At 38.7% G+C, this 19,949-nt stretch overlaps 2 protein-coding genes across 4 annotated transcripts in view; both read right to left on the bottom strand.

Annotated features, from left to right (window-relative positions):
* ugp2b (UDP-glucose pyrophosphorylase 2b) overlaps positions 1 to 4,561 on the bottom strand; it is a 47,178-nt gene extending 42,617 nt beyond the window's left edge. The window contains exon 1 of one of the 2 annotated variants that reach the window (XM_088351579.1): positions 4,288 to 4,561. Coding sequence is in view for 1 of the 2 variants with exons in the window: in XM_088351578.1 (XP_088207704.1) it covers positions 3,461 to 3,479 (19 nt within the window). In the remaining variant the exon portion in view is untranslated. Of the gene's footprint in view, positions 1 to 3,460; positions 3,782 to 4,287 lie in introns of those variants that run through there. The other variant, XM_088351578.1, reaches the window with a different exon arrangement.
* Positions 4,562 to 5,855: 1,294 nt separating this feature from the next.
* On the bottom strand, positions 5,856 to 19,524 carry mdh1ab (malate dehydrogenase 1Ab, NAD (soluble)). Of its 2 annotated transcripts, none has more exons than XM_088350854.1 (9): positions 19,452 to 19,524; positions 18,341 to 18,439; positions 14,639 to 14,735; positions 11,259 to 11,434; positions 11,062 to 11,184; positions 10,778 to 10,954; positions 8,222 to 8,335; positions 8,013 to 8,102; positions 5,856 to 6,471 (listed from the first exon to the last, which is right to left on the bottom strand). In XM_088350854.1, exons 3-9 carry the CDS (start codon positions 14,700 to 14,702, stop codon positions 6,346 to 6,348), a joined length of 870 nt encoding a protein of 289 aa, XP_088206980.1. In that variant the 5' UTR covers positions 14,703 to 14,735; positions 18,341 to 18,439; positions 19,452 to 19,524; the 3' UTR covers positions 5,856 to 6,345. The 2 variants fall into 2 exon arrangements, with proteins under 2 accessions (XP_088206980.1, XP_088206979.1); XM_088350853.1 differs by lacking the exon at positions 19,452 to 19,524 and adding an exon at positions 18,839 to 19,169.
* Between the last annotated feature and the right edge of the window lie 425 nt (positions 19,525 to 19,949).

Genomic DNA, 19,949 nt, shown 5'->3' with positions numbered 1-19,949 from the left:
CTGCCAAGAAACATTAAAACAATTTCAAGCACTTACAAGCGCTTTCCCAAAAATTTAAGCACCTTTCAAACCTTAAAACACCTTTGAAATTCATTAATTTTGAAGGATAAAGCACTTGTACGAATTCTGAATCCTATGAGTAATGTAAATTCCGGACTACAAGCCGCCACTTTTCTGCTACTGTTTAAACACTGCGGCTTTAAATACGGTATAGCTTATTCCTTTTTTTTGTAGTGGAACCGAGCGAAACGGCGAGCCGCTCTTTTCCAAAAAGTGTGAGTTCTAAATACAAAACACCACGGCGACATCTGGAAACATTTATAAAGCTCGCTGGGATAAATTATTCCATATTATTGCCAACATTGTTCATATGATATATTACATGAGCAAATTGGCAGGTTTAACAGTACCGTATTACCCGCACTATAAGGCGCACCGGATTATAAGGCGCTACAATGGGAACGCCGACAAAGCAGTCAGATAGTTCAGTCAAACTTATTACCCCCTTAACATTCCGAAAGCTTGCAAAAAAGCAAATACATGTCTCAGACATGTACAGAAACAGTGTCTGTACAATGTCACCAATCACTCAAATGCATCGTTCCAAATATCATTCGGAAGGTTAAAGTCTTGGGATTCAAAAAATGCCAAACATTTCTTAGTTTCCATTTTATTATTTGCTGGCAACTGTGTGGACAGCAAGGTAAGAATTGTATTGTGCAGGGAAACGGGGTTCTTTACTGTGCATATGACAATAAACACTTTGAATTGAATTTAGTTTAAAAATAGACTCATGACAGAAGCATCCAGATCGTTCTAAAACAAGATACCGGGAAAATATAAAGCCGCATAGCTCACCTAAGTTCTCTTGCAGCCATCACGTTCAATAATGATACGTAACCATGGTCTTCTTACAACCGTGAATGTAGTAAATCCAGGAGAGTAAAATATTCACAAATACAGAATAGTAAAAAATGTTTTCTCTATGCCGTAGTGCAACCCAACGTGTGATTCACATTCATCTTTTTCGGCCAATTGCAGGCTTTTTTTCGCCCCTTTAGCCTATGCGAGCCTGTAAATGATAAAAGGATCCGCCCCCTTTACCTACGAATAACTTTAGCCAATAGTGACTGATTCAAATGATGATTGACACAATGGTTAGGAAATGAAACGCCGGTATATAAATCCCAGCATACACTGCGGACTACTTGGCCTTCGAGGGAAATTCTAGTAGGCGGCTGCTTGCCTTAGTCTTCAGATTTTTTTGTTTTTAAGAACATATTACCAATAATAATGATAAATCAACCAAACTCCTTAATTTTGAAAATGTATTACGCACATTCGCCTAACAAGCGAAAAGTCCCCGGTTGGAGACAGAGTCGAAACATATGTTGGCCTGGATAGTGATGGGCGCCACCAGGCTGTACTTGCCCAAAACACACCACAGAAAATGGTAGCTCTATGACCTTAGTAGTTAAGGAATCCAACCAACCAACATGCTTATATATTGTAATAGCCTTTGTTTTTTTCAACATACGGTGGACTTTGACCAAATCCAAACCTTCAAATGATTTATACTAAGCAAACAAAACAGAGAAGACGCCACTCATATTGACCAGTCATGAGCAACATTCGAGAGAGACCGAGACAGAGAGACAGAGACTGAGAGAGAAGAACACAAAGAGAAAAGAAAGAGGGAGAGGGAGAGACATAGAAAGAATGCGACAGAAAAAGACAAACAGAAGAGGAAGATAGAATGAAAAAGAGAGAAAGTGAGACAAACAGAAAGTGAGATAAAAAGAGAAAGAGTGAGAAGGATATAGAAAGAGTAAGAAAGTTGAAACGGAGAGAAGAGAGCAGCAGGGAGACAGAGTAAAAGAGAACAAGACCGCTAGAGAGAGAGAGATTTGAAGGGAGCCTGCTCCTTATTGATGGGGAGCTGGATTGTAGGTTAGTACTATATTATTTTAGCACGGCGGCGCAGTGGTTAGCGCTTGTGCGGCACAGTTCATGTCATGGGAACCTGTCGTGGGTTCAAATCCAGCTCCAGACTTTCTGTGCGGAGTTTGTATGTTCTCCCCGTGCTTGCGTGGGTTTCCTCCGGGCACTCCGGTTTCCTCCCACATTCCAAAGACATGCATTTCAGGTGAATTGGCCGGTCCAAATTGTCCCTAGGTGTGAATGAGCGAATGAGTTGTCTGTCCCTGTGTGCCCTGCGATTGGCTGGCAACCAGTTCAGGGTGTCCCCTGCCCACTGCCCGATGATTGCTGGGATGGGCTCCAGCCCCCCCGCGACCCTACTGAGGATAAGCGGTACGGCTAATGAGATGAGATGAGATTTTTGTTCTTATATTTGACCATGTGGCGTTTAATCAGGCTCTTGTCCGGAATTTACGGTACTTTGCACAGCCCACTAAAAGCTCTCGCTATTCAAGTCTTCTATTATATTATTGTGGGATTCTGTCTCATTGTCACTGCAAATTCCTGTAACAAATCTATTAAGGCAGCGCAAAAAATATTTGGCCCATTTCCATCATACATTATGCAGCTGCAGAGAAGCCTTATTCACAGCACCATGCACAATCCCAAGTTTCAAGTTAAACATAATTTTGAAGTACTAGAAACCAGCACACACGATATTACACTTTGTTGGCCACCGTGTAGAAGACTTTGGAAAGTAAAAGCTGGTTCCAGTTTCTAACAAAAAGAGTTAACAGGATGCAAAGTGACACATCATATATCATGGCAGCCACTTCTGGCGCATTCCAGAGGAAGTGAGATGATTTGACGTTGGTCTTCTTTTAGAATTTGTTTTAGTTCATTTTAGAATAACTAAATAAATTGTATTTGTCGATTTCAATCTATGTACTGCATTCTAAAACAAAAACCAAGTACAAAATATCATTATAAAACAAAAAGGAATTAAGTTACTTGTTTTAGCCTGTACAATGTCAATAAATGGGGAAATTTTATTTTACATTTTATTTTACCTTTATAGGAAAATTTTACCAGAGCAGAAATCTAATGCAAATGCAAAATACCGCAGCTGTAGACAAAAACACCAGTCTTGAGTCAAGATATGTTGATGTGGTTTAAATTTGAAAAGGCGGTAGATGTTTTAAAGAGGCAAAAAGCAGTAGTCTGATGAGTATAGCGGTAGGCTGAATGATAAAGCTGAAAAACAAAGCTAAAAAATTTGAACCGACATTCAATTACTGATCATGCCCGCCCCTGGTTTAGAGAACTTCTAATCCAAGCGGCATTTAAACAATTGATCACTTATAAAAAAAATTATTTCATGTAATAGTTGTTGAGTTGCCAATCAAAAGATTTACTTTTAGAAATGTATTTTGAAACAACTGAAAAAAAATACAGATACATTTTATACACGTTAAATCCAGCAACAGAAATTCAACTGTTTCTTAGGGTGGAAAAAGTATCAGACACAGAAGCGCCTTACCTTCCACGTATAGGGCCATGTTTGTAGCAACAAGGCAAGAAATTAAAATGAGAAAAAGCTAATAATTCCAAAAGATAATCCCACAATACAGTAAAGTTTCCTGGGCTGGAAGTACTGAGTGTCCATTCATGCAGTCACCAGCGGACCTCCAGGGAAAAAGACATAACGTCCAATCATAAAAATGAGCAAGAACAAGGACACCTTCGCACTTATTTATCTCTCTGGGCCGTCGTCAGCAACATTAAGCCCAATAAACGCAGTTTATAACTCCCTGCCTCCTTGTTTATCCTCACGAAAACCACGCCACGAACGCTGGCTAATACTCAACCTCCAACCAAGTCATCCATCTCCCTCCTCCTCCCCTTTAAACTCCCTTCCCTGATATTTTGCTTAGTTGGTTGAATCCCTTAACCGCCAGGGTCGCGGGCGCACCATTTCCTGTGGTGTGTCTTGGGCAGGTGCTGCCTGGTGGCGCCCATCCAGGCCATTTTACAACAATATCATTGCAAAGATTTCTCCTTGCTTATTTATTTCCTGCTTTTAACAATGCCACCGCACGCACCACGTCAATTATTAACCCCACTGACGTAAACGCCCCCATCCGCACCTTAGCTACCCGAACATTTCTGTACAGTACTGTATTCAGGTATAGGCGCAACGCAGGCACGTAGTTGAAAAACGGAGGTGCCATGAAGGCAGCGCGGAGATGAGGAACTGCTTTGGTTAAAATGAGCCCCATAGGAATGAAGATGCAATGACCTTACTTATAAATTGAAATATTTTTTTTTTCTTACGAAAAAGTCAACAAAACCTAGTGTTTGTCTTACCTGTTGGTCGTGATGTGGTGGGGATAGATTCGGCCCGGTCCAACAGTTCGAAAGGGACCAGCACAAGCAACTCCCAGTAGTGGACACGCACGCACGTACACGTAACACGACACGATTACACGCACGCACAAATGTGCATTTTACAGGGGAAAACACATTAAGTAAGACTGACAGGGTTATACAATAAATGAAAATAGGTTATAATTTGTATGTGAGTAGTGGGGGTTAGGAGACGTTTTGTTGCTTTCCCCTCTAAGGGGACATTCCAAACAGGAAGGAATCAAAGGGCGGTCAGCGCAAAACAGCCAATCGGAGCGTGGTGTTCATAAGACACCAAAGCCAATAGCCAATGGTTAGCGCAAACTAGGAAGAACAGGAACCAACCCAGGCCAATCAGATTGTCGATAGGGTAATGTAGCACAAACATGTCGCAATGGGTTTGAGCAACGCGATACATTTTGCAGGGAGGCAAAAGTTGTCTTTAGTTCTGTGTTGGGTCATGATTTACATCATATATTAGTCGAATAAATTACATTTTACATTAAAACATAAATTACTATTGACAGCTTCCAGTAGTTTGACAGTAACTTATATTTTACTTGTTTCCCCACCTTTTTCTTTCTTTAAAATAACAAAATCATTTTATTTTTGTGTTAAAACAAATTTACTATAGCCAGCTACCAGTAGTTTGACTATAACCTATATCTCTTTCACTTATTTCACTATCTTACTTTTTTCATTAATTCAACCATTGAAATAATCAAATATGAAATAAACTTTTTGTATGTTAAAACATGATTTACCATTGCTAGCTTCGAGTAATTTGACTGTCACCTATCTCTCTCTTACTTATTTCCCCATCTTTATTCTTTTCATTTATTCATTAAAATATCTAAACAAATAATGAATTCTATTTTAATGTTAAAACATAATTTACTATTGCCAGCTTCCAGTAACTCGACTGTAACTTACCTCTCTTTTACTCATTTCCTCCATCAGTCTACCCTTCATTATTTTCCTAAATTCTCATTATCAAGACCAGCTGAACATTCTTTTTTGGAGTCAGTTTGGTCACGTCAGTAAAGTACTCTTACAGTATAAAGCTCGGAAAAACAGGTAAGTGCTCCTACCCCTGGTGCAATGTCGATATTGCAGCAGTTCTTGTATGGAGGGCCAATACTGCTATACAGTATGTAGAAATAAGTGGTTGGCCGTCAGGGCCAGCAAGGCCTTTCTTGCTAGCCTAAAGAAAAATCAGAATTATGTGATGTCATCATATTTTGTCCATGAAATCTTTAACTTCAACAATTGATTTTGACATCAGTGTTTGATGAAGCTGTTGTCCAAGCCAATCAGACTCAATATTTTGTGTTAATTTTAGCGGACGGGTTATGCGTGATACAAGACTTGTGTGCTCAGTTAAAGGTAATTTCCCATTTCCATACGGTCCACATTTCACACCTTCCTTCCTTTCTTTCTTTCTTTCTTTCTTTGAAAGCAAGACTTGTGTAACATCATGCATGAAGGCCACATTATAATATGCCACATAAGCGAGAGGCCAGTCAATGTTGAGACTGCATGTTTTAGCTTTATTTTAAAAATCAAGAAATCCTGAACCGTTGAAGGTTTTAATGCTATACTGTCAACTAAATGTTGTTTTTTTTTTGTAAACATCACTTAATTAAACAAAGTACAGCCATTAATGAAAAATTATAGGAACAGAGTTTTACTTTGGATCCCAGTAGGAAGGATTAGTGTTTTAGACAAAAGCGGGTGCAGGATGCCAATATCCTTCACAGATGAGTATGGTATTAATCCAAACCAGAAAAAAAAACAAAAAAAACCATGGTATGCTTTTTGTGTCTGTAATCATTAAAAAATGCACACCTGCAACTAAGGCAAATAGGTGCCCCTGTAATTCTTTTTACTAGCCTCCCAAAATAAAAATAAAATCCCCTCAACCTAATCATTCATGATAACACACACATCTTAGACACATATGTGGAATACAGTGACATTGAAGGCAGTGCTTTGTCAGAGACGTGCTTCCAAACGTAGTCACTTGGTCTGCAAGAACTCCAGAGCTGTGTCCCTTTCCTGTATCAGCTCTGTCGCTGTAGCCTCCATCTTGGCCTTTGAAAAGTCATTAATGGCCAGGCCCTCTACTATTTTCCAGGATTTGTTCTGGGAAAAGAGAGGGTCAACATGCTAATACTGCAGTTATTCAATTTCCAAGTACAGATGTATCAAAACTTGCAATCCACACTTCCCAATAATATTTTTTAAAAAACAGATATAGTAATACAGTAATATTTTTCGTGGGGTTGCCTTCCAAAAATATAGTCAAAACCCGTGTAAGACCTTTTTATTTTTACATTGTTATTATGCAGCCCCTTGGAGTGTGTAGGCAAATCTGAATTCTCCCCCAGCTACAGCGCCGTGTGCCTCTTGATAATGCAGACATGCGTCGTGCTGAGATGTAAAATTATACTACTTCAAGGTTTTCTGTGTCACTTCCCATTCTGCGATCCAGTTGTCCGTAGTATCACACAACGGCCTAGAGGACTGGTACATGTTTAATCTGTCTCCATACATGTTGAAGGATTGCAATGCCGTAAATTTGTGTTTATATGACTTATAAAAACGATATCTTGCAGCAGTTCATACAAATGTAAAGTGTATGTACTTTATTTTTGTGAACTTATTAGATCTTGCAGGGATCTCCAGCTCGAGGGAGATGATCAGTGCTAGTCTTTTTGGTAGTTGCTCATGCAGTTAATTTCTTCACATTAAGCTGCTAGCCTATACAGTATAGACTTCTGAGAGTCATGCGACCCATATTAGATTACAAGCAAAAATCAAAGATACCAAAGAGATTTTTGAACAAGTTTAGACTGAGTTTCAAAGACTATATGGGGAAAAGTTGAGGGTAATTAACATAAACCAGTATTTTATGAAAAACAACAATTTGTTATTGGGTGCAATCCCACACCCAGACATCGTAAACTACTCCAATAACTCTATGATGACTGTTGAGCTGAGTTGATTTTAATTTTGTAACCCACCCAATAACAAACTGGTTATTTGTGTCAAGGATTTTATGTGATCAGAAGTGTGTGGGCTTGGTTTGTATATCAAGTAGTTCACAATATCCGGACATTAAATTGCAGGTAAAATGCCGGAATCAGGCGATAAGCTTTCATTTTCATAAAATACAAGTCTGTTTTGTTGATTACCCTAAACTTCTCCTCAAATGTAGCCTTCGAAACCCCATGTAAACGTGTAAAGTATGCAGAAGGAGGTGGCATTTTCTTCTATTGGCACGGATAATCCATAATGACAACTGCTCAAAAAGTAGTATGACCCTCGGAAGACATTATTGCAGAATCCGTATTCTAGACTGATGCTGGTTGATATTTTGTTTTTAGTGTCCCTTGACAGCTCTTAAGTCCAAGTGGGGTTTGGAGTGTGAATGTTTAAGATTGTTGACAGTTTTCAGAGATCTTGCTTTTTTATAGGTGACCAAATACTTATTTTCAACCATAATTTGCAAATAAATTCTATAAAACAATGTAATCTTCTGGAATTTATTTCTCTTCCTGTATCTAATCGTTGAGGTCAACAATTACAGGCCTCAGTAATTTTTTTTTTAGGTGGGAGAGCTTTCACAACTGTTTTTTTCTCTACTAAATACTCAAAAACACAGTGATTGTAACAATATTAACCTTAATCTGGACGGGGAAGGAGTAGATAAGGTCATTTGGTACTTTGTAGGTGTTGCCTGTGGAGTAGACACCCATGGAAATGAATTCCCCCTGTAAAAAAGATGCGTGAAGAGTTATTATTAGAATTACGTGGATTTACTTCACTAAATTGCCACGCACAAACGTGCATTTTACAGCTAAATAATGGGTAGATAGAAACCCTGGTTTACCTCCGGGCTGCCGAACCAAATATCCCTCATGTGGTCACAGATGGCCTTGGCTGCAGACATGGCACTGGACAGGTTCCTGGCTTTGATGACGGCAGCGCCTCTCTGCTGCACCGTCTGCGGCATGGCAAAACACGCGACATTTACACAAGAACTGGAGCTTATCCCAGCCATCTACGGGCAGTGGGCAGGGGACACACCTGAACTGGTTGCCAGCCAATCGCAGGGCACACGGGGACAGACAACTCACTCGCTCAGTCACACCTAGGGACAATTTGGACCAGCCAATCCACCTGAAATGCATGTCTTTGGAATGTGGGAAGAAACCGTAGTGCCCGGGGGAAACCCATGCAAGCACGGGGAGAACATACAAAATCCGCACAGTAGGGCCGGTAGCTGGATTTGAACCCACGCAGGAGGTTCCCACGACCTCAGAACTGTGCCGCACACGCGCTAACCACTGCGCCGCTGTGCTGCCCTTAATAGAAATCCACTTTTCCCTTTTGTGTTGTCTTTGTGTGATCTTAAAGTGTGCTTTATTTTTCCATTGGATTAATTTCTACCTATCGATCACTCGATCATTAAGTGCAATCTTTAAGTATTGTAAATTCTAATTTTGTTTTCACGTTTGGATTAAACTCAGTTGAAAATGTTTTTACTTTGCCCACAATACACAATCTGAAAGAAACAAAGATAATACCCAGTTTTAATTTTTATTGTGTAACTTTTGTGTGTGGATTTAGTATCATTTTATTTTATTTAAACTCTTTCATGAAATAAAACTACCCTTTAAAAATGTCACCTTAACTGGCAGGTAGTTTGTAGTGCCACCTGTAAGTCATGTAGTATGTGAGTGTGTTCCAATATAAGGCATCAAAGAAACATTTTCCTGACAGCAGAGAAATTAACACAGTCCAGAAGCTCATTGGCTGTTTTTGCCCAGTCTGGAAGACATTGCTGGTTAGTGATACCGCAGCAGAGCCATCAACATTTTAAAAGACTCTTCTCACCCCGACCACCCACCTCCTTGACCTTTTGCCCTCTAGTAGGTGCTACAAGTCTCTTAAAACAAGGACTATAACAGACTCAGAGAACGTTTCTTCCCCAGGGCCTTTACCACCCTCAAACTGTAAAAAAAAAAAAGATATATTGCGACTTATTTGGGAGTCTTTGTTGCTGCTAAATGTTTTCGAACAATTTTTCATTGCATTATTGTTACAATGCCCTATTTTTTTCATTGAGCTATTACTATACCTTAGGCCAGTCTCTAAGCACTGATCTTTTATTTTTATTTTTTAAGTCTTTGCTACGTGTCACCCTGGAGAGTCATGTCTAATCTTATGGCATACAATGTTTCAGTACGGTATCAATGAAAATACAAACGATTTGATTCAACTCCGTGCTTTTTCAAGCTATTCTACAATTAACTAACAGTGTGTATACATCAATGTTTTAAAACTGGTACATGTGTGAGTCACTAAACAGAAAACACGGAAGAATATTGTAGAACCTAATGTCCACTATTCAAAACACATGCGAAGTTGAATGAAGCATTGATGTGCTACTTTTTCTATTGATGTGCTAATAAAATTATTATACAATGTATTAGGGCAGACAAATCATGCTTGACAAAAAAGATTAACAATAGTCCTTGAAGGCCCATACATGTAATAATTTAGCTTTTTTAATTTTCTTAGAGCATCGGATCACCATCTGAGTTAATTGTAGAAATTGCACTAGTTTTAAGGTTAAAGTTATTAGCCAATTGTCTTTGGTACCACCCACAACTATGTGTTTACTCTGCAGTTACTTTAATACAACACAAAGTGCGGACCCAACAATTTTTCTGCGATTGGGGAGTGCTGAATCATGTGATGTCAGTGATGGGTGAATAGAGGGGAAAAAAATTAAGGGTCTGAAGAAACAGCATTTCATTTTTATTTTTTTCACGAAGGATCTGGGAATATGTTTACCAATTTTCCTTGTTGATTTCCTTTTTAATGGTAAGTCAGATCTTATTTTGCCGCACTATGTTCGTCAATTCTGAAAACGCTCAGAAATAACCTGTTATAGGAAATAATGAAATAAGGTTTGATAAATGTCATGATACATATCTTTATGGTTGTGAATGAGATTGCTTTGATTTTAATATGTTTAGTATCAACTGTTTTTTGTGGCTGTGAAAAAAATACAAAAAAAGGACCTAAAGGGATGTATGATGAATGATGGTTTGCAGGTCCACCTCACAGTTCTGTGGTCTTGGGTTCAATTCCAGCTACCTGTGTGGAATTTGCATGTTGTCCCCTAACTGGGGTTTTCACTGTGCACTCTAGTTTCTTCCCACATTCCAAAAACATGTATGGCAGGTTGATAGGTGACTCTAAATTGTCCCTAGGTAGGGCTAAGTGTGAGTGGTTGTATGTCTATATATGCCCTGTGATTGTATGGCAATAAGTCTAGGGTGCTCAACGTCAGCTGGGAAGAGCTCCAGCAGCCCTGCCAACTAGTAACGATAAGTAGTCTGGAAAATAAATAAAAACAACTAAAATGGCCTCTCACAGTAATGAAATCCCCTTTGAGCCAGGCTTCATCTTTGACGGCATCAAAACAGGCCTTTTCACTGCCGTACATGTTGACCTTGCAGTGGTGAACATCTGGGTATTGCGTGAACGAGTGGTTGCCCCAAATGATCACGTTCTTGACATGGGTTGCAGGGACATTGCAGCGCATCGCAACCTATGGAAAAGGCACACAGACAAAAAGTGTTTCAAGCAGCCTAACATACAGACAAATCAGAAATGTTTATTTCTGCATGTGTTGAATAAAATAAGTGAGTTGAAGACCTGTGAACGAGCCCTGTTATGGTCAAGGCGGGTAAGACATGAAAAGTTCTCCTTTGGAATAGAGGGAGCGGACTTTATTGTAATCAGACAGTTGGTGTTGGCTGGGTTTCCTACCACCAAAACCTGAAAATATCACAATCAGTAGTTACCCTCGTGTGTGGTAGGCACTCAAAAAGGAGGCACTCTGGTGCTAGTACCTTTACAGTCTTCTTGGCGTACTTGTCAAGGGCCCTTCCCTGGGTCTCAAAGATGGCCACGTTGGCTTTAAGCAGATCTTTCCTTTCCATGCCCTCCCTCCTGGGCATGGAACCTACCAAGATGGCAGCATCCAGATCCTTGAAAGCCACTTCCACCTTGTCAGTGGCTACAATTTCTAGAGGGTAGGAAATCTCAGCATGAATCCAAAAATACAGTATTTACTATATTTCCGGACCATAAGGTGAACCCAAAATCGCCCAGAGATTTGAATGTGCGCCTTATACAGAGTTCATACACATTTTTCATGGCCAAATTCAAGCTCTTTTAGGGCCAATTTTCCAGGTTTTCCAGTACCCTCAAAGGTAGAAACCCAGCATCGATCAAAAGAACGTTGTTTTTGTTGTTGACATTGATGACTAAAATTAAGTCGATGGTAAACGGTCTGCATTTATATAGCGCTTTTAAAGTCACTGTAAACCTCCCTAAGTGCTTCACAATGTACTTCACTCTTACCCATTCACACACACACTCACATACCGATAGTGGCAACAGCAACCTGCTTAATGGGGGCAATAGGGGTTCAGTGTCACCTAAAGTTGTGACGCTTCATAAGCTACAGAAAGAGTCTCTTTAAACTTCATACTAGCAACATCCCCATCCATTATGAATAATGCCGCTTGGCCGTTCAGTTTCCATTTAATGTAGTATGGATTTGTAATGTGAAAGGAAATTAAAACACAGGAAACCAAACAATTTAGGCAAAATATGTGCATAAATGGTCAAAGTAGAAAAGTCCTGACCTGTAAGCTTATTGATGTCCCTTTCCTCTGCCCTTTCTGCTTCTGAACTCGCTCTGCTCGCACATACGTTGTGCTGTATTAAGCTGTTCTTATCCATTATCTACGATCTTTTTGTGTCAATGGCCTGCTATATACTGACATGAATTCTGCCATTCGCTTCACCAATGCACGTGCAACTTGGCTATGTCACATTTGCTCTTTGTTTTACTAGTTTTAGTTTATATTTGTATGTATTTTTCAGTGTATCTGTGTCTAAATTAGTTAAAATAGAATTGTAAACCTTTTTCTTTTTGCATTTTATAATTTATTTATAGTGCTGAAGAGGTAATATTTCAAGTTTTTTTTATTGTTATGTATTTTCAAGGATTTTGTGTTGTTGTTCGACTTTGAATCTGTTCAGTGTGTAAAAAAGCTAAAACTGTTTTATATTTTACAAATTTTTTTGTAGATCTGTGAATATTTTAATGTATATTTCTTGCGTTTTTCAGGGATGCTCTGCAAAACATATGAAATTACTAATTACTAAATAATTTGGTGCTTATTGTTTAACTATTATTGATAATAAATCATAAAAAAAAAAAAAAAAAAGTTCAGATGTGCAGCGCAAAAAGAGGTTTTCTAAATAGAGTTGTTCTCTTGGGTGCAACAATTAGGGGGGGTGGAGACACTTCACCCAAAATTCAAGCATTTTCCTGACCTTGAAAACACAACTTAGAATTCAAACGTTTTTAAGGATTTCAAGCACCTGTACAAACTCTGCTTACAATCTGGTGCGCTTTATAAGCAGACAAAATTAGAAATGTTTTGTATGGGAAAATACAGTTTGAATGTGCCTTTGTATGATGTTATCCTCAAAAGTGGCTTAACAAAGCCAAATATTATATCCAGGTGCTGTTTGTATTCTTGCAACAATTGTATCCTCTCGGTTCCTGCTAACTATTAATCAAGATGGCCTTCGTCTTGGTGCTGGGAAGAGCTTACAATTGTATCCTCTTGGGGCCCGCTAACTATTAATCAAGATGGTCTTCACTTTAGTGCCAGGAAGCCCGGTCAAGGAGCCTGTCTCCCTAACATTCCTTTCTTCTTACAGAGACGCATTGTGTTATGAAGTTTCACTATCCTTATTGCTCATTTATTACCCCATCTAGCGACCAACATTATACAGTGCATTTAAACATGTGATTCCTGTCAAAACCAATCAGATTTGTTTCCTGTGTTCATGTAATCTTGTTTAAACCAACCAGATGTGTTGTTTTATTCTTGTGTTTTCCAATAAATGAGCCTCTAGCCATAGGCGGAGTTTGATTCCTTCCTGAGACGATTCTGGAAGCACACACCTTCAATGGAAGGGCTATCTATCAAAAACCTAAATCTCAGACTCAGAGTGTGTTCTTTTCTTCATCCTAATACAGTCTCATGTTTTAACCTTGAAATGTTTAATCACATTTGAGCAATCATTGATCTTTCATCAATTACATAACAAGGGCGGCATAAGGGATCGAACCTGACAGCACCACTAGAGATACAGACGACATATGAAAAAGCATTAGGTCTTATCTTGTTATCAGTGTCACAGTATGAGATATTTTCGAGAAATCAGAAAACAGAAAGTGATTGGTATAAAATTTTGTTTCAACTTTTTCTAAGCTCAAACTAAGCATTGTAAGTGACGAATGTTTTGAGTATGTGCGGCCATGCATTTTATATCTATCGGGACGACCAAATTACACACACACACACACACACACACACACACACACACACACACACACACACACACACACACACACACACACACACACACACACACACACACACACACACACACACACACACACACACACACACACACACACACACACACACACACACACACACACACTGCCTTTTGCTTCATTCAGTTCAGAATGAAAAAATTACTTCACACAATGCCTATTTATTCATTCAGTTCAGAATCTTGTGCACTTTGTAAAGACATTGCAGTTTAGCGATACAATAAGGTCCCAAACCTTCTCTGAACCACGGACTGGTTTAATGTCCAATAATATTATCACGGTCCGTATAATAATAACATCAACAAGTTGGTACTGTGACTAAAAATAGAGTGATGATGAAATAAAAGCTTGTGCCTTTCCATGTGTTGTCTCTATCCCAAGAGGTCTAGTGGATAGAAATACGGCACGCAACCTGTAGGGATCCTGTTTCGAATCCTGTGCATCCAATGTTATGCAATCATGATTACGGATATTTTCAGACTGATCAATCAATGCACAAATATGATACTAGTTTATTTTTGTGTAACCATAGGCCTTCCTCTAGTTTTGATTTCATGCGCCTTATAGTCCGGTACGACTTAAAGATCACAAAATAATATTTTTTGGAGGCGTGTCTTATAGTGCGGGATATACAGTACATGAGCACGGGGAACAGGAGCAGGCCATTTTGATAGCTGGCATTCTGTTTATCGATTCAAAGAACCCACAGTATTTTAGACATGATAAAGAGGCAAATTGCCCATTGCATTAACAAACTCTCCACCACCTGCAAAGAAGAACTGTTCACTGTACTGAAATTGGTACCTCTCAGAAGTGGAAGGGCACAGTCCTGCAATTCCATGACAACGCCTTCAAGGACACGCATCATGGGTGTGATATCCAGGAGAAGCAGTATAAGAGGCTGTTTTGAAATAAAACAAACACATGGAAAACTTTAGTAAAGCATTATGGAATGGAAGCCTGTGAAGTCAATTCAAATAATAAGCTGAGGTGCTTGGCACTGGATCCATGTCACCAGACTTCAAGGACGATCCTCCCAAGTGCAAACTCAATCAATTCTCTCAGGCGCAGGACTATGGCATTACATGGGGACCAAACGTTTTGAACTTAAAAAGAAAACTTAAAAGTAAACATTTTAAAAATAAACTAGTCATTTTAAAGTATAACTTAATTCATGAACTTTTTTTAATCTAATTTTGATTTTCTTTGGTAATGATTTTGAATAAACTACTTATTTTCAATTTTCACTTCAAAATATGTCGTTTTCAGTTTCAAACTTAATTTTTTCCATGGTCAAAACTTTTTTTCCACTTTTCTTTTCACTTTCAGATCTGTTTTCAAGCTTCACACTTTGGGCCCAGATATCATGTGGGGGGCATGGTCTTAGTTGAGCAGGGTGCGCAATCATGACTTACAGCTAGAGTTAACCACCAACAGGCTGCAGTGACTTCAGGAAAAGCAGGGAGAAAGGGACAGTTGCGCTCAGGTAAGATCGGGCCGAATCAATCCAGCGAGACCTGACACAGGCCCGCGGGTATTAATGCCTGACCTGGGCCCAGGCAGGTTTGGCCTGAGCCCAGAACAATTCATATGATTTGCCGGACAGAGCCCTAAAAAAAGCTAAATTCCACATTTTGTTTGTGATGACTTGGGGAGAAGTTATCTATGAAAAAAAAAATGAAGGCCGTCTTCTGGAATGAAATTTAAGTTAAACGACTGTATAAACATTAACATCTTCTTTATTTTTGTGTCGGCAGAGGTAATTTAACCAACAATTTTGCCAAATGTAAGGATGGACATTTTTGGCCCAACTCTTCCTGAATTTGGCTTGGGCTTAAGACCTTACCTCTGCAAACTGCGTAACACATTCAGATTTTTTTTTTACGTAACAAGAATTTAGACACAGTTGTTGTGTTTCAGTGAAAGGGGGTGCAAAAATGCAAGGATATTGTGCCACCTTTCGCACTTAGTATATTTTATTTATCCTATCAGGTCAAAGGCATAAGTTTGGCATGGGTGGACAGAACGTGTCCTCACCAGTATCTAGCAATAATTGTTTTGTCCCTCACAATAGTATGTGATCAAAAAAATGTTTTATGTCCCAACCAATATCAAGCAATGGTTGTTTTGTCCCAACCAATGCCAGGACCAAACCTACACTCTTGGATTATGTAGTTGCATAAAACGTCTACCAGCACATAGCAGGAGTTGCTCTACATGTCCTTCTAGTTAATTGGGATCATAGCGATACGTAGTGTCGAATGTACATGTCAATTGTATGTAAACATTTCTAACTATAATATATTAAAATAAATACACATACATTCTTATGCAAGTCTGAATTACTAAATACATCGATAAATCGTTCACATCTTAAACAACAATCGCAAACATGGTTAATCGACTGCATTTCTATAGTACTTGATACAATATGCTGAATTTACAACTACTTAAGTTTACCTATACATTTTTACTTTTTTTTGCACCGATGCAAACACATGCATGTGAACATTTTATTTTATTTTTATTAGTAGGGCAAGGCAGGCTGGGCTGGGCTGGCAGCACTATATCGAGGATTTTCAATGCCGTAGGAGGGGTCTGGTGAACATTAACGGCAAAAAAAGTGGGATTACAGTATACCAATTGACATTTAGGACAAGACCAAGCCTTGTTAAATGTTGGGGGATGTTTAAGCCCTCTGTTACAACTTAATCTGACATATCAAGAATATTAAGTGTGATCGTGCTACAATATTCTTGCATTTTCTAATCATATTTGTTTAAAAATATAACAGCATTGTCAGATTCTTTCTTGCGTTAAAAAGCCGTAAATGTGTGTTATACGGCTGTGCCTTTCTTCCTGCATTCCCGAAGGCACTGCACCCCAGGAAGGTTCATTTCAGGTGATAATTCCACACCCAGCTCAACAGAGGCCACGCCCCCACATAACCAGGCCAAAAACTCAAAAAAAAAAAAAAAACAAATCTGAAACTGAAGAAAAAAATTAAATAGAAAAAGAATAATTAGAACCTGAAAAATATTATATGAACGTGAAAAATGAAAATTATTTCCCAATTCAAAATAATTACCAAACAAGAATCAAATTTATATTGCACTGAAAATTATAGTTTTCCACAAGTAATTATATTTTCAATTCATTACCCTATTTTTCAGAATTCAAGATTAGCAAATTCATTTGCGGGTACGAGTTTGATTTTTTTTTTTTTAGGTTTGAAATGTTTGGCCCGAATGTAACTCCATACAGCAAGTTGTCAAAGTCCCACCCAATCACAGCTTTTTTGAGAAAGGTGTCTTGAACCAGTTGGCGACATACAATTAGTTCCTTCAATGGCATAAATTTGGTGGGGACATGTCCCACCAATATCGAGCAAATATTGTCTCGCTATATGTCTCATAGTGGTTAGTAAAACGTATCTAAAAAGCATAACTAAACCTATATTGATTTAAATAATAAGTAAAATGACACAAACGACTGTAGTGGTCATCTGGGTTAAGAATTATGCGTCACAAGGAAACATATTTCTGAACCGCAATTATTTGTATCGTTACAACATGTGCATTACTCTGCAACATTTATATGTAGATCATGAACTGCAAAGTTTCATTTTCTTTGAATTTTTTTTTTCCTACGCCAATGAAATGATTGTCATCCCTCAATCCAACATCAACAGAACACAAAATACAAGCATTGACACAAGATTGACAATTTTATATGTACCCACAAAAAAAAACTGAATAGTTACAGTGGCACGTCATTTCTCCCTGTATGTTCTGACATTATCCCGCCCATATATACGCGCATCCAAGCCATATTTACAAATATAAAACAGAATACTGATAACAGGGATTACGATTAAATGTGCACTTTTGGTTATGTGTAGCGATGGTAGGTAGTGTGTGTCTAGGGGGCGTGGCTTATACAGGAAACGCAAAATCAATGGAGATATTGTAAGCACAAAACTTACAGTACAAGATTGCTCAATTTTGGAATTTTCTTTTGTAAAATTATTTTTGCAATACACCATGCCGAGAGGAAAAAAAGAAAATGTCTTGGACGTTACCCAGAATTAGAAACGGGCAGACTCTTGGTTTGAAGACAAAAGCCAAAATGGATAAGGAATGTATCTGTGTTAGTTAGTAAGTTCTCAATATTGAAAAAGCCAATAAATATAGAGTTCACCGCTTCCACAGGTTGGTGTACATCTTTTCTTCTATTTCTTTTATTATGCTGCTATTTTTAGGCACTTTTGTTGGGGGATTTAACGTGAGTATACACTGTTATTTGTACCAAGATAGTGACTTTCGCAGTACTGTAACCCGCTACTTTTGGGTGTGAGTAACCTGGGAGGTTAACGCAATTACTTTTTGAACATTAATTGCAAGCTAAATAATGTTTTTTCCATTAACGCGGCCAACAACTGTTGGTCATTATTATTTTGCCCCCACCCAATGCCAAGATCAAACTTACCCCCTTTGGGTTCCTTACCTGATCTTTGCCAAAAACATCCCCTTTGGCAATGCTGAACAACAGCGAGTAGGCAATTTGCCCGGCAGCACCGGTCACTAGAACTCGAATCGGCTCAGACTACGAAAGGCATACCAAATAACATGAATGATAATAGAATTCTCATTGATTTCACACACAAAATTAACATGAATCAAATCAATCCAAAAAAATAACACACAAACTTTATCTTACACATTTAATTATGTCAAAAACGACACAAAAACGCAGCTTTTACAGTAAAGTTACATTTTCGGTGAATTGATTTTACAGGCAATTAGACTGTACAGTATCACGGCGGCGTGTCAATTTGTTACAGAACCGCTAAACTGGTATATCAAGTGTGACAGTCACTCGTGTATAAACTTGAATTCACTTTTCTTAAAATAGGACACCAGCTACATTCTTTTCGAACCTGCACTCTTTACAAAATAAAACACAAGTTAGTTGGTATTTTTGCTGATGATGAGAACTACTTACCATGGTCCCGACGGTTTTACTTTACGACTATTGACAGGGTGCAAGTGGTCCACGACAAAAAAGAGAGGTTTAGATGTATCGCGAGAGCTATAGGAACCGGGCCAGAAGCTCGAAAAATTCTGGGAAATGTAGTGTTTTGTTTTTCAAAAGTGAGGTACTTTAACACAACTAGTGTATATTAACATACACTAAGTTTTGGCACAACCAAGTAAGTTGTTGAGCACACTTTTTTTAAATCCGTAAGTGGTTAGCAGTTTAAACCTGTTGCTTGGCGACGCAGCACCGCAGTATTTAGCAACTTGAAAGGTCATAAGCGCAAACTTTAGCCAGCGTGAGCCTCGTCGTATTCTTTTTCAGTTTAAAGTGAACACGTTTATTTGAAAAGTGGGTTGTTTGAATGACGTTTTTGGACACAGACGGCGAAATATAAATTTCTTAAATTAGCCACTCTTTATAATATTATTTGACTTCGGGGTGACAACTTTGACTATTTCTATTTGCTGCATTGCTCTCACGATTTAACTCTTGATGTTATTAGTTAATTGTCATAAATTAATAAAAAAAACACATGGCATTCTCATTGTTGTTAAACCACAAAGACATAATAATGTACATGTATTGTTTTCTCTGTCGACTTGCAGTGATTGATTTCGGCTGATATCTGCCAAAGCTTTGGCTTTGCTGTCTTTGGCTTGTAAAGAAGACTTGGCACGTAAGCACCCAATTATTCATTTATTTAGTCTATATCAGGGTTCGGCAACCTATGGCACGCGTGCCAGCAGTGGCACGCGGGGGGTTAACCAGCGGCACGTGAGCACACGGCAAAGTAATAATGATTATTTTTTAAATGCGCATTATTACCTGAAATTTAGACATTTTCATTGCGCGTTTTCATTGTTTAGTGGCTTTACGGTGAGTGTGTGTCTGCGCGGTGCCTCGCTGAGGAGGAGAGATCTGTTTTAACCCTCCCACAGAAACACTGCCGATTACAGATTACGACAGCCAAATCATGACGCCTCTTTGAGCGGAAAAATCTCGTTCTTTCCAGCCAGCGGGGACAGACGAATGGGGCTTTTGTGCAAAAAATGACCGTGCTGTTTGTGCATTATGC

The sequence above is a fragment of the Urocampus carinirostris genome, chromosome 13 (genome assembly GCF_059441175.1).
Source record: "Urocampus carinirostris isolate Australia breed hairy pipefish chromosome 13, RoL_Ucar_1.0, whole genome shotgun sequence".
NCBI lineage: Eukaryota > Metazoa > Chordata > Actinopteri > Syngnathiformes > Syngnathidae > Urocampus > Urocampus carinirostris.
This window is presented reverse-complemented; position numbering and strand designations above follow the sequence as displayed.

Excerpts from the sequence above, each read along its gene's own strand:
- mdh1ab (XM_088350853.1), bottom strand. Across the intron at positions 11,185-11,258 it reads ACGCCAAGAAGACTGTAAAG|GTTTTGGTGGTAGGAAACCC; the intron begins GTACTAGCACCA and ends TGATATTTTCAG. Across the intron at positions 10,955-11,061 it reads ATAACAGGGCTCGTTCACAG|GTTGCGATGCGCTGCAATGT; the intron begins GTCTTCAACTCA and ends CCTTTTCCATAG.